The sequence below is a fragment of the Sesamum indicum genome, linkage group LG6 (assembly GCF_026168435.1).
Source record: "Sesamum indicum cultivar Baizhima isolate 11 linkage group LG6, ASM2616843v1, whole genome shotgun sequence".
Lineage (NCBI taxonomy): Eukaryota > Viridiplantae > Streptophyta > Magnoliopsida > Lamiales > Pedaliaceae > Sesamum > Sesamum indicum.
Window position 1 is genome coordinate 26,709,334 of NC_142662.1, and position 14,482 is coordinate 26,723,815.

The 14,482-nt window shown below is 36.4% G+C and overlaps 2 protein-coding genes across 3 annotated transcripts; one reads left to right on the forward strand and one right to left on the reverse strand.

Annotated features, from left to right (window-relative positions):
* The first annotated feature begins 4,843 nt into the window (after window positions 1-4,843).
* On the forward strand, window positions 4,844-7,182 carry LOC105163209 (uncharacterized). The gene has a single exon (XM_088881710.1). It carries the CDS (start codon window positions 5,203-5,205, stop codon window positions 6,394-6,396), a length of 1,194 nt encoding a protein of 397 aa, XP_088737836.1. The 5' UTR covers window positions 4,844-5,202; the 3' UTR covers window positions 6,397-7,182.
* Window positions 7,183-7,944: 762 nt separating this feature from the next.
* LOC105163208 (transducin family protein / WD-40 repeat family protein) lies at window positions 7,945-11,782 on the reverse strand. Of its 2 annotated transcripts, none has more exons than XM_011081470.3 (10): window positions 11,588-11,782; window positions 10,355-10,891; window positions 10,051-10,170; window positions 9,825-9,902; window positions 9,398-9,574; window positions 9,243-9,320; window positions 8,901-9,076; window positions 8,640-8,798; window positions 8,481-8,541; window positions 7,945-8,361 (listed from the first exon to the last, which is right to left on the reverse strand). In XM_011081470.3, the coding sequence occupies exons 2-10, from the start codon at window positions 10,781-10,783 to the stop codon at window positions 8,170-8,172; spliced, it is 1,470 nt and encodes a 489-aa protein (XP_011079772.1). In that variant the 5' UTR covers window positions 10,784-10,891; window positions 11,588-11,782; the 3' UTR covers window positions 7,945-8,169. The 2 variants fall into 2 exon arrangements, with proteins under 2 accessions (XP_011079772.1, XP_088737835.1); XM_088881709.1 differs by lacking the exon at window positions 11,588-11,782 and adding an exon at window positions 11,411-11,557.
* Window positions 11,783-14,482: the final 2,700 nt, after the last annotated feature.

Here is a 14,482-nt window from a genome sequence, read left to right on the forward strand (position 1 = left end):
GCGGCTTCCTAATCATGAGCCTCTCTTTTTCCCTTTCACCACTTGTTTATTGTTTGTAGCAGGGTATCGCCATGAACAACTCTGGTCCTTGAACGATCAGATCAAATCAGGCCAGCTGATTGTATCACTGCAGGCAACTTGAACAAGTGCTGAAGGGACAGTTTTAGATGTCCAAATTTCACAATTTGGATGACAGATGTTCAACTTGAAGAAGTTGAACAGGTTTGGGTCCTCTTAATACATCATATTATTGCGTCAACCCTTTCAGGTGATTAATCTCTTTGGCATTTATTTTTCCATGCTTGTTCTTTCTTTCCGTAATTGGTCTATGCTTTTTTATATTGTTGACCAACTGCAGTAGTGTATGGATGATTGTTTAGTTGCGAAGTTCTAGTTTGTTTATCTTCTTCTGCCAAATAGTAATATTTGGGAGCTTCTTTTTGTTTCCCAAAACTGGGGATAAGTCCAAGCCCCGAGTTATTGGGCCGACCCATGATCACGTTGGCGCCCATTATCTTTCTTATCCTAGCACTATTTTGACTTTGATATTGCTTTTTCTGTGGGGACTCATGGTGCTCTATTTTGACGGGTCGTTTTCTTGAGTTTTAATTGGTTCCAATATTTTTGGTTATTTCCGTTTTCCTTAACATTTTTGGCAGGTTTCTAGTAAAGCTCAAAGGGCACAACAACAGTGTTTTATAGGCAAGATTTCTATCCCTTGCTTTTTTTTTTTGCCCCCGGTGAATCTTTTAGCACCTTTTTTTTGCTTTTTAGCATGCTTGTTGTGAAGTCCCTGTAACTTGTTACCGTTTTGGGACCTTTTACAGCTACACTTTGATACATATAGTCCATCTTTCTTTTTCAATATTGTTTTTTGGATTTTTGCTTTTCAGATTATCAGAATATACCAAGATTTTTTTCTTGCTTTTCCAATTCCCAAATGTTTTATAGCTAGGGGTAAATTGCAAGAATCATCAGTAGAATGCACAAGTATTTGTCCGTAAAATTTACTGAAATAATTTAATTAAAAAAATTCTTTATTTATGATAATTTTCAAGTAAATTCAGAATGGTTATTGTAAGGAAGGCAACTAATATATTTGTGAGTTTTGATTATTAAACCTATAAAAAAGAAGACTGAATTATTAGATTCTTAGGTGATCATGAGAAAAATAGTTGGATGGTGTAGTTTTCACCTTTACACGGAAACATATATGAGGGATTTGAGACGGGTTAAATGATTCACCATTTTGTTTGGCAGGCACGTTCTCTCTCTCTCTCTCTCTCTGAATTTTGAGAATCAAAACAATGAAGAATGGAGATTGGGTGGACACATCCGAGAGTAATAATTTTTTGAAGCATAGCTGGATGAAAGAGACATCATACCTAAGCTATATAAATAAAAACACATGACATTCTTCTAGCGTGGAAAAACAATTAAAAAACCATGGAGTTTCAGGTAATTATATTTTTTTACATCACCAATGCAAACCCTTAACCACATTTTTACAACATTTTAAGTTTCCACATCATATATGTTACATTTTATATTAGTCCAACAGTAAGCAAAATAGGTTTTTAGATAGGGTCAATTTGACCTTAACGTGACATAAGGTTTGCATATTGTTTTTATTTGATTGGGGGTTTTCTTTGTTTTAGCTTTTGTCCCTTGTATTTTGGTTTAACCAGGGTGGGAAGTATGAAATGATGATGGGGCTAGTTTGGTCGTTGGGGTTGGTGCAATGAACACACATCCCCGTACAATAACTCATTGATAGGGCCATTTCATAAGCTCTTCCCAATCCCATCCAACTTCTCTTTTGGTTTCATAACTTGATTTCCATACCTATTCTCCTCTGTGATAATCATTTCCCCACATATTTACTCCAACTTCTTTTATTCCATTTTTCACAAACTCCAATTTCCCTTCCTCTTTCGCATTTTTACTACTCTCACAATTAATCCATGGTGCACCTCCTGCTTATTAGCCATTCGCACTGCATGTCTGGTTCGTATTTATGAATTGGCCGCTCCGGATGTTATTATCTGGTCTACAAATCTGTCTTCAATCTAACCTTCCAAGTTCCAACAACTATTTCATGGGAAATTTTGCTTCAGCTCTACATTTCATTACGTAATTCGTATTTATTAATTATTCAACACCTTTTTGTTTGTTTTAGAAATAAATTGTGTAATACTTGTGTTGTCTCAATCATGAACTAAATACAAAAGGTAGAGCGAAATTTTGCTCCGACATGGATCATTAGCAAATTCCTAGTTAGTGACAAGAACTAAAATCCTAAGAGCTTATATCTCATTATTATAGACAATATTAGTTGCATACAGTGCAGCACAAATCTAGTTGATGTGACCATTCGTTTACCTTAGTGCAAATATATGTTGCTCAAACTATATAAAACTCTTATTTAATTTAATAATCCTAAAAAATATAGTAACAAATCATTAATTAATCTCAGAATGTAGTTCTTGCTTTTATACCCGCCAAACCAATGGTGTAGTAGTGCAGGCAGTTGAATGGTCCTCCGACAATTGAAAGCCCAGCCATATAGAGATGAGATGAGGTTTAAAAAGAATCAAAAAGAAAAAGCACTCACAAGTCACAACGATACCTTAACTTTAAATGGAAAAAACACAAACGAAAAGAAAAAAGTTGTGTTGTATTCAACACCGTTTCTCAACCTCAAAATTATTTTTGCATTGAAGTTTAATTTGGTTGAGTCGACATCAAGAAAAGATTCTGGACTCAAATCCAGTTCCCCCATTTATCTAATACGAAGAAAAAAAAAGAAGCGCACAAAAAAGAAAAAAGAAGTCGAAGAAATTTATCCATTTTAATTTGTAAGGAAGAAAAGGGATTTGCCCATCCTCCACCGAATTCTCTTGTTTAAAATGTAAATGCCAAAAATATTCAATACGTCGACAACGACATAGATATACCAACTTCGTTCAAATGCTGAAGCGCATAACAAGTGTATGAATGTTTGGTTAGCTAATAGGATTGCTCTTGTGAATAAAATATATTTTTTTTCTTCATATTTTTCGATATAAGAGTTTTTCATTACAAACATTAAGAAGTTTATATTAAAGAAAAAGACTATCAAACTCGAAAAATATACAACTCTGATCGATTACTTAACGATAAAACTGTTAGGTTTTCACCTCATAGTGATGAGCCCAAAAAGAATTATAGCGGTAAAAAGCTCATCATTATGGGGTGAAACTTATTTCTGCTGTTTGGAGAAACTTTTTTTCTGTCAAATAAATTGCTATATTTGTGCTGAAAATTTTCTGTCGATATTGTCATATTTCTGTTGTGAAAATTATCTGTCATTTTACGCTTCTACTTTCTATTGTGAAAATTTCCGATGATATTATTTTTATTTTTTGGAATTATTTCTGCTTGGTGCAAAAATTTTTGTTATTATTATGCTTAGTGCAATATTATTCTGCTTAGTGCATCCTCTGACCCAATACCCGATCTCTCTGTTAATACTCACCTAGTCGGACCCCTGAGGTCGACGGGTATCTGGTCGAACTTGGCTTGGGATCCCCTTATTACCGAGTGACTTGGGGTAGTAATTGAACTGAAGAATGCATTTCAAAGTTGCTTATAAACTGCTTGGTGCATCATTATTGAAATTGCTGAATCTTTTTAATTTTGCTAAATGCATTATTATTGAAGAATATTTTGGTGTCCAAATGATCCTGTTGTGTGCAATATTAATACTTAGTGCATTAAAGATGTTCTTTTGTGGATGTTGTGGCTTTGTGTTGTTAGTCTTTGTAACTTAGCCTAAGTGGTTGGGTTTGAGCCTCGGTGGCTCTGTGTCTTTGTGGTTATGCTTCGGTGGCTGCCTAAGTGGTTGGTTAAGCCTATGTGGCAGTTAGACTTATCCTCGGTGGTTACAAGTTTATAGCGTTACTATTTCTTTTGGTTATTTGCTTGGTGCAAAAATGACTTAGTCTTATTTGCTATGTGCAAATATTATGTGTTGTGTGTTGCTTAGTGTTTGTGATATTATCTTTTGAATCTTGTTGCTAACATCTCTATTTTGCAGGAATATATGACAATGATGATTGACAAATCAATTTTCGAATTGGGTTATTTTTCGGGTCTTGGTACAAGGGGAGAATTGTTGGGACCATCTTTTAACAAAAATATTGTGCTGATTTAGAATTAATTCCAAATGATTTTTTTTATTGTTAATCGATTTTAAAATGAAAATTTAATCGTGTGTTAAAATTAAGAATCTGGTACTCAATATAAGTATGTTGTAAGTTGACAATTGGTATATAACATTTAGGTGACGATGAAACTACAATGATCAAATTAGATAATCTTTTAATAAATTCTAACGCTAAGTAATGGTTAAATTTTTTTAATTGAAATAGTCACATAATGTTTATCCCACTTAAAATTATGAAAAATAAAAAATGAAGTGAGAGCTGATGCAGTTGCTGGGGTACAGTGTGGGTGCAGGCTGCACCAAGACCACGGGAGACACGATTACATGAAACCTTGATCGGACCACATCCAGCTGTCACTTTAACCTCCCCCCACTCTTACGTGGCACGATTCTGTTACAGGTCACATTTATGACGTGCCTCCGCTGGTCACCGTCCGCCATCGCAAAGAGAGACTCCTATGGCCCGAACCCGAACCCGTCCCGTGAAATACCTCCCGCGAAACCCGAGCCTGGTTTGTTACCCTCCACTCCGAGCCTCAGCTGCGGAGGCTCGGACAGCCGTTTGTTTCTCCGAACCTCCTCTATTGCAACAAACAAAAACCCCAATTAATTCTAATCCCCGAAATAAAAATTAAAAAAAATGATGGGAATAATCAACAAACCTTCCATATACTCACACGCTGGGCGGCTGGAGAACAACAATCCACAGCCAGCCACATTCCCCATTTCTTCACCTTCTCCCACAAGCTATACAAATCCAAGAAAAAAAAAAACCATATTTGTTCTTGAATATTGCTCAAAACTTTCTTTTTTCCTGATGATGATTCCTTCCATGTGAAGCCAGTGCCAGTCTGCATTGATTTTACCTCTCTCTCTCTCTGCAACTTTTGATGCTGCCTCCATTAAAGCTTCACGGAAAAGCACTTTCACAAACCCTTTATAAACCCCCCTGCTTCTGCATTGCATTTGAGTTTGACTAACAGTAACATCCCAAAATGATGTGCTTGTTGAGGAATCCGTGTGCCCATGGTTTCCTCTTTTTGACCCATTTGATTTTCGCGCATGCAATGCTGGACCCAATTGATTTCTTGGCATTGCAGTCGATTCGGAAGAGCTTAAACGATATGCCAGGATCCAACTATTTTGCTTCCTGGGATTTCACTTCCGACCCCTGTAATTTTGCCGGTGTTTACTGTGATGGAAATAAAGTGATCGCCCTCAATCTCGGCGATCCACGCGCCGGGGCGCCCGGTCTCACAGGGAGGCTCGACCCCGCCATCGGTAAACTCTCCGCTCTAGCTGAGTTAACCGTTGTTCCTGGTCGGGTCATGGGGTCTTTGCCCCACACATTGTCTCAGTTGAAGTACTTGCGGTTTTTAGCTATCAGCCGAAACTTTATCTCCGGAGAAATTCCGGCGGGCTTAGGTCAGCTCCGGGGCCTACAAACTCTTGATCTTAGCTTCAACCAACTAAGTGGAAGTATCCCATTTTCCATCGGAACTCTGCCCGCCTTGTCCAACGTCATTTTCTGCCACAATCGGCTCTCCGGCTCAATCCCGCCGTTCGTTTCTCAGTCCCTAACTCGGCTTGATTTAAAGCACAACGATCTCTCCGGTTCTCTTTCCCCACATGGACTTCCATCCTCCCTCCAGTACCTCTCATTGTCATGGAACCGGCTCAGCGGCACAGTTGACAGGGTACTGTCCCGCTTAAACCGGCTAAACTACATAGACCTGAGTATGAACCAGTTCACAGGCTGTATCCCGGTGAATTTGTTCAGTTTCCCAATCAGTAACCTCCAACTGCAGAGAAACCAGTTCTACGGTCCGGTCCAACCAGTGGATCAAGTGAAAATCGAGACGGTGGATCTCAGCTTCAACCGGCTGTCAGGCGAAATATCCCCAATGTTCTCGACGGTCCAGAACCTGTATCTGAATAACAACCGGTTCACAGGCGAGGTACCGCGTAGCTTCGTGGAGCGGTTGTTGTCTGCGAGCATACAGATACTGTATCTACAGCATAATTATCTAACCGGGATGGAGATAACTCCGAGGGTGGAGATTCCAGTGAGCAGCTCCTTGTGCCTACAGTATAACTGTATGGTCCTGCCCGTACAGACGCCCTGCCCTCTCAAGGCTGGCAAGCAGAAAACCAGGCCTACTGCACAATGCGCACAGTGGAAAGGGTAAGATGAGGAATTCACACTCTGTTTCTGATGATGCCACATGGGATTTGAGAATTCTTGGAGTCAAATAATTTTGCTGGGGTTATCAAAAATGGAAAAAAGGAAAAAAAAAATTAATTTAAGATGCTTATTTTTGGGGTGGTAATGTGATGGGAAATTCTTACTCGGATATCGTTTGATCAGTTATATGTCAATTATAATACACTTATCGTGTGATTAACGTACAGTGGGAAGTGATTAATCACATGATAGTTGTATTTCGTTTGTTATGTGAATAGTTTGATTCGGACAAATTTTGTCTGGGTAAGAATTTTTCATGTTAGGTGATGAGTAAAATTTCAACTGTGGATAAATGAATCAAACACGGAGTCTAGTAATGAGCGAGCTGCGATTTATGGTTGCAAAAATCCTTTTTGTAATTAGTACACTCTCAAATTCTCAATAGATTTATTTAATTACTTTATAATACTTTTTTATTCTTTGTCCCTTCAAATTGTTGTTGAGGAGAATGATGGAGAGATCTTATAATAATACTTATAGTGTGATGGATACACCAACGTCAAAATGTTGACGGGTTTGAAGTTGTTGCATATTATGTTTGAGAGTCATAGATAATAATACATGGGACAGATTGATTCAGTTGGTCTTCATTCAAGTTTTTGTAAATATAGGTTTGTTTTGGGCGTCCTTTTGTCTCAGTTCTTGCATTGCACAAAGTAAGAATGATTTGTCAATCTTGATGGTGAGGGCCACTAAAACAGATTTAAGTAATGATATGATTCTTGTTTTCTTTCTTTGGCTTATGAAGGAAGAGTGTTTGGGAAATTTTAATTCACTTTGGATTTTATCTAATTTGAATTAATTATAAAGCAAGTGTAATACATTTGTCATATAATTGATGTATAGTTTAATAAAAGGGATCATTCGTAAAATAAGTATATCAGACTCATTTTATGATTGATTTGATTGGACAAAATTTTGATGTGTAGGTACTTTTTCAAATGTGTGTCTCCTGGTGGGGAGTAAGGGAGTTGAAATAAGAGCTTTATTAAAGACATGTGTGCAATATATAATATGGCTCCCACTTCTGATTAACCCATTAGATGGGCTCTATTAATCATATCTCAATTCTGTCTTGTCCATGATTTTGTTTTTTGTTTAAAGTCAAATTTGCTTTTAAGTTTTATTTGATTTGAGTTGATAGATTGGAATTTAGAATTATTGGAAAAAAGTCTCATCAAGAATTTAAAGGTGTTAATCTGTATGTTGTTTAGATAAAGCAGTAATGGGAATAATGCAGCTGTGATGCAACTTGTTTTTATTTAACTATGAAAAGGTTAATGATAGAGTGATGGTATTAAGATTTAAACATTGATTGAGATTTAAACACCATTAACGCTGGCTTGCTTTTGTGTAGCACAAGACCAAATAGATTTATAACCTCAAATTCCACTCCCTAAGGAGATTCGAGGAGGCTTTGTGTATAAGACCCACACCCACACCCACACCCACACCCACCTTTATATTTATTTATACACAAACACAATCCCCATTGCACAACAATGCAAGAAGCAGTGTGCTGCATTTACTCTCTTAATTACTGCATATCAGCATTTGTCCAAACCACCAACGCCCTTCTTCCACACTTCAACTGCATAAACTTGTAAAAATCTTCCCCTTTACTTATGTACATTATTTCATTGCACATCCGAAGATGGCTGCTTCACATTTATTTGACGTCCATGATACTATCAACTCCTTTACAATGGAATCGTCGTTAGTAAAACTGTCTCCTTCCAAGTATTTTCTTGTTTGCTGGAGGTGGGGACTCTCCGTTCCCGGGGAATTCCCATTTCACAACATCTCCATCCCATGAAGAGCTAACTAACATCGGATATGTGGGGTGCCAACTGCAATCTCTCACCGTCGACTTATGGTGCTGCAGCTTTGCTACCTGTGCCCCACTAACCTGAAGTTCAAAGTCACCATATATCGGAAACAATTAGTATGCCAAATCAAATCAGAATCATAATTCGGTGGTTACAAGAAGAGGCGTCTAAGACAAATAATTGTAAATGTAGTGCATACCAAATCGTAAATATAGATGCAGGAATCATGAGATCCAGTGTAGATGTACTTCTGTCCGGTGCTGCAAAAATACAATGCATTTTGATTTTGCTAGGTAGATCTATTCATGTTGATGAGGAGAATCAAAAGTCTTGTAATCTTGAATTCCTAGCAACTTACCTGTATTCAGGCGAGAAATAACAGCGGATCAGCGTCCGCAAGACTGAGTGACCTTTATATGTTGCTATCGATTGATCATATGGATGCTTTAGGTCTCTTGCTTGCGGTGGGTGGTCCATCCATCTGTAATCCCATTCATAATTCCTGTACCCGCGGTAACTGAAAAGGGAGCACATAGTCTAAGGCAAACTAATGTGCACCTAATATTCGAACATCAAAGGAATTCGTATATAGTTCAGACACGCCTTGAAGGAATCATACCAATTAGCATTTGACGACATTTTCCGTATATCCCACAGTTTAATAGATTGATCTTTCCCATTGGATATGAGATAACGACCATCTCGACGGGTATCAATAAATGTAATACCTTCAAGGTGGCCCATCAAGACACCTGCAGGCTTGCCTTTCGCTCTAAAGCAGCGTCTGTCCCAAACCTATATGCAGCAGCAAGTTGTTTATTTCAAAGAAACGATAGACTATCTTCTCTTTCATTACTGTCTTCCATAACGTAGCAGTTTGAGCAATCAAGTTTTCATTTCTCTCAAATCTTGTTCACCGCTCAAGGGTGGTTTAGCTTCCAGTTAATACAAATAGAATTACCTTACAGAAATTGTCATCACTTCCTGAATAAATTAGATGACCGCTTTCATCAGCAAAGCATACAGTGTTGACATCAGACTGCATGACAAGAGAAATATGTATAAGCGACAACGAGACAATCTTTCGTGGAGTCTAGCAGCAATTATAACATGTACCGTATGTGCTGAGATTCGAAGGGAGACTTTTTTCGCTTCAAGGTCATAAACATATATATCCTCGTTGCTGCTTCCAGCGACAACTTCTCGCCCATCAGTTGAGAATTTCAGAGAGAAGATTCCAAAAGAGTATCCCCCCTCCTCAGGCGAAGAGAAATCCAAACCTTCATGGATTTCCTGCACAGTAAAGGCCAGACTTTAGCGTAGAAAAGGAACCCCATGTTCTCTCTAATTATGCAATTGAACATGGAAATCAACATAACAACTTCAGGCCTTGATCATAGCTAAAACCCAAGATGGAGCTGGGGGTTGAAGGCCTGGTAACATTTATGTCCCCGACAACAAATCTGATCCATATTATCCAACCATGAAATTTTATGCTGTGGCTTCAGGAATACCAAAAATAAAGAGAATTTGAACTTCATACAGTGATGTTCGCAAGAGACTCTTTGGTGGCAGATCCAACATTGACAATATGGACGATAGGTGACATGCTAGCATAAACCTGCATTTATAGCATTTGAATTCAAGAGATGTATCAAAATCAAATTACCACAAACACTTTGAGGACTCATAATATTCAAATGCTTCAAATAATTATGACTTGAAGCAATTTTACATGATTTTCGAATCAATAAAAGAAGAGAACTTACAAGGTGTTTTTGATCAGGTGACAAGGACGTCTCAGTAATTGTCCATCTCAAGCTTCTGGCAAGAATGTTCTTTTGAACTTTCATGCCTCTTTCGACGTCATATATTCTGATTTGACTTCCCTGGTTCAGAAGAATCAATAACACCAATAGTTAATGATTTCAAGATTAGGGATCAAGGAAAAATATGGACTTTAGTTACACTGGAATGGATTGCCTATATCTCCATTAAGCAATATAAGTTCCATCCGAGAAGTTTCCTTGTGATGTATTGTTAGAATCTGCTTTTTGCAGAAAGCAATAATACCTGAAATGCAGCAACAAAAAGTGAGCCGTCAACGGAAAACTGTGATACATAAGCCCTGGTTGACATCTGGTCCACAACCCACGGACCATTAACTGGCAAATATTTACTCAAAACATGACAACAATCTCCTGATGAGAACTTCCCTCTTCCCGAAAGATTTGCTTCTCGGCCAGCCAACATCTTTACAGTTGAAACGGGGAATACACGCTTCCCTGGCAAAACTCGTCTCAGGTTGTCATGGGGTCGTGATCGAAGCTTTGTCAACTGAGCAATGTCATGGTCTAAGGAATTGAGCTGCCTATTGAGGTGAGAGCTACTGGCAACATCATGATTGGAGCTGGAACCATCAAGAAGTGCAGAGTCCATCTCCAATTTACTAAAAGCATAACCCATACTTTCAATGCTAGTGTTGTAATCTACAAGAAACATTTTAAATCGCAATCACAGCAGCAAAAATTTCATGTGTTGGACACCCCAAAGATGGTGGGCTCTTCATATCACTCGATAGAATTGTAACCTTGCCAAACCAGCAAACACCTGTAAATTAAAGCCCCAAAGATATTCATTTCTACATATGATCAATTGGGTAGTGGTAATAAACTTTTGTTTTCTTTTGTTGGTGAAAAGCGTAAACTAAATGTAATGATAGATAAGCTATGAAGTTGCTTCAATGCTACATCATGGAACAAAAAACAAAAACAGCTGAAAGGGCAAAGGACTTTGGGTTCAATCAACCCAAGATCCCTTTTGATATTTTTCTTTTCCTTTTAATTCATTGCAACTGGCCTCCGATGTATTTGCTTGGTGTAATAATTAGTGAAGGAACATGAACCTATTACCTAAATTCTCTCATCCCTACAAATTCTCCTGTCTTTCCTATCTTCTTCCTCTTCCTCCCCCCCAATCCTATTTTCTACCCCAAATCTCTCAATCATTTCAGTTTTTTTCGATTAATTCTTTCATATTATCATGGCAAAGTTCTTTAAAAGAATAAAGCACTTGCATAGTTTAAGTTATCAAGTATTCCAAGAAATAAGCAAGACTGCAATTCTTGACCCGAATCAACGTATTTCCCAAATCCCGTTTCAAGAAACTCAGAGAGTCACCCTCATCCAACTTCAACCCAAAAGCAGTCTCTTAAATCCAACAAAAACCCACAGAGACAACAGTAATAGAAAAAAGAACCAAAAAGAAAAAGGACCAGAATCATAAGCTGAGTCACTTCCCACTCACCTCCATAAAGGTTTTCTTGCATAAGGGTGAGCCTATCAAGGGGATGATGATGACGATGATGCAAGAAATTGGATGTTTGTTACTTAAAATGGAGATATTCAGAGTGAGATTTCTTGTTGGGCTAAGGTCAAAGTCGTGGCCCATGGGTATGTGTTTGGGTTTGGTGTTGTGGTCTATGGATTGGGGAGTGTAGCGTGGTGGTTCGTGCTTCACTCCATTCCAATGTAAATTCCTACATGTCATCTTCACTGCAGTGTGTGTGTGTGTGTGTCTTTTGTGATTGTCCAAACGGCAGATGACTTTAGACTTTTTCTGGGTACATTACATGAATGAAAATAATAGTGCCTCTGCACCAACCGTCTTTTTTCTTTAGTGTGTGTGTGTGTCAGATGTCCTAATCTTTACTCTCTATCCATTTCAGTATAATTTTCGTCTAGGACACATTTTTATAGTACTACTAATTATTTTTTTCTGTTTGTAGAATATACTCCAAGTTTTATAAGATTACTTTACACAAAAAATTAAATCTAAACTTCAATATAATATTGGGTCAGACTCTACATTCCAACAGTTATTATTCTCTATGTATCATATCTTATAAGGTGGGGAAAAAAAAAACCTTCTTGTTTTTTATTCCTTTTCAAAGTCAATATTTTTATCACAAAACACTCTTACTGTTATAAATAAAAAGAGCGATGGTTTGATCGTCAAGTTCAAATCTCTCTTGAAACAAATATAAGTGTTTAGTATATCTAGTTTATAGGTAGTGTCGATTGAATTCATATCATCATTTAAAAAAAAAAAAAAGAACGTATAAATATATCATTTATTTGCAAGACTATTGATTTAGGGTGGGGGGGGGGATGGATAGATAGATGATAGATGAATGAGTAGGTCTAATGGTGGTCCATCCATTTAACTCCCATCTAATTCCACAAACCAAACTCAAAGGGTACTTAGGTTTGGGTATTTATGTTTATAGCATTCAGCCTAACTTTGTTGTTTTGCTACGTCCAAATAATTGTCCTTTCTTAGTACTTTCAATCTCTTGCAACATAATTTTAGTAGTATGTAGTAATTGTGTTGGTTTGGCCCAAAATGACACGCCACCTACCTTCAATATATGGGCCCCGAACTTTTTATGAAGCCCAAACAACACTATGCATTTTACACATAAAAGAACCCCATCATTCACATTCAATCCCTCCAAAACCCTAATTCCCAAATCATAAAATTGCTACACAAATTCAATCTTTTTCACATTACTAGAGATTTAGGCATCCCCTTCTTGTTTTCTGTCTTTGGGCTTCTCTTTATGGGGTCGGAGTCAAAGCTAATAATATTTTGAGACTAATTGGACTAAAACATCATCTCTTGTGAAATATTCTTCTAAAAAAACGTGATAAAACCAAAACAAATAATACTTTGTACAATAAAAGCACGAGTTAAGTCTTAAGCTGCATCAATTTTATCCAAGTGGGAGCGTCTCTTACCTTCTCCAATAGCAGTCGCTAAAAATTGTCCTTTTTTTAAGGTTGTTTTTTTGTTCCTAGAAATAACCTAAATTTTATGGATAACACAAGTCTTTAATAAGTATACGTAGTTGGTGATATGCTGTGATTACCCCACCAAGGAAAAGGCGTGGCCTGCGCGAATAGCGATTCCCAGGCAATAATGAATGAAGAAAAACAAAAGCAATTATTGACAATATTTGGATTTTATATATATATATATATATTCACTTCAAAGCAATGTCTTGCACGTTTGGTTTTGTATTTATTGGACCATTTCCATTCCTTTGCCACGTGTTAAATTCCCATCAAATAAAAATCTTTCGATTATTTTGTCTTTTAGCATTTGTCCTCATCTGTAAATCTCAAATTATGATCATCTCTCTCAACATCATCCTCATGCAAAACCAATCACTTAATCATGACTTCAAGTTTTATTGTATCATTTATTATAATTTATTTTATTGTTATTTATTATATTAATATATTAATTGAATCGATGTATTACTTAATTGATTGATATATTAATTTAATTATATAATACTGTTCTTTGTCAAGACTAGAAAATAAAAATAACTATTCACACTTGAAATTTGAATCACACTAATTATTTAATTGATTGAGAATTTTATTTCGTAAAATAATAGTCATGACAATATGACGACGTCACAATTAACGAGCATTTGTAGTATAATTTTATGTATAAGTGTAAATTGATTTGTGTAACTTATGTTTAAGATACAAACTAATTCATTTAAATTTGACTCAAAGATTAAATACTGCTAATAATATTTTACAAATTCTGTAATTTTATTCCATATATAGACACATAATCTATAAAATCCAATCCTACTACTTATTTTATTAATCTTGACAGCTTATATAAATTTTCAAAGGTTTATAAAATATTTAAAAAATAAAATTATTAATTAATCCCTTAGAGAGAACTGCATATTAGGAAGACGGGGTCTGTCCGAATCTAAATTGGTTAAATGGTAAATATAACATACTTATTATATGCTTGTTGATATAATTTAGGAAGAATGGTCAATCATATAATATCAATCGGTTGAATTTCGTCAGATCTAATTTGAGTTAAAAAAAAAAAAAAGAGAGAGAGAGGATAATTACACTCTCATTCCCTGAGGTTTGGTTTAATTATGTCTAAATCCTTTGTAGTTTGAAAAATTATATTTAACACCTCAAAGATTTGCTTCCATCCAACAAATACGTTTTTCTATTAGTCAAAATTTATCGAATTTGTTGATATTAGAAAAAATTTGAAAAAAAATCTATATTTACCCCCTGATTAACTTATTATTGATTTATTGCAAGCCAGATAAATCTTTTTATGACCAAAACACTGTCATACATCTTCACGCAT

What these genes read in the sequence shown, in the direction of transcription:
- LOC105163209 (XM_088881710.1), top strand. Translation starts at nt 5,203, where the DNA reads ATGATGTGCTTGTTGAGGAATCCGTGTGCCCATGGTTTCCTCTTTTTG.
- LOC105163208 (XM_011081470.3), bottom strand. Translation starts at nt 10,783, where the DNA reads ATGTTTCTTGTAGATTACAACACTAGCATTGAAAGTATGGGTTATGCT. An exon ending in CACCTGATCAAAAACACCTT is followed by an intron (nt 9,903 to 10,050) that starts GTAAGTTCTCTT and finishes CTATAAATGCAG; the next exon opens with GTTTATGCTAGCATGTCACC. An exon ending in AGTCTCTTGCGAACATCACT is followed by an intron (nt 9,575 to 9,824) that starts GTATGAAGTTCA and finishes TTTACTGTGCAG; the next exon opens with GAAATCCATGAAGGTTTGGA.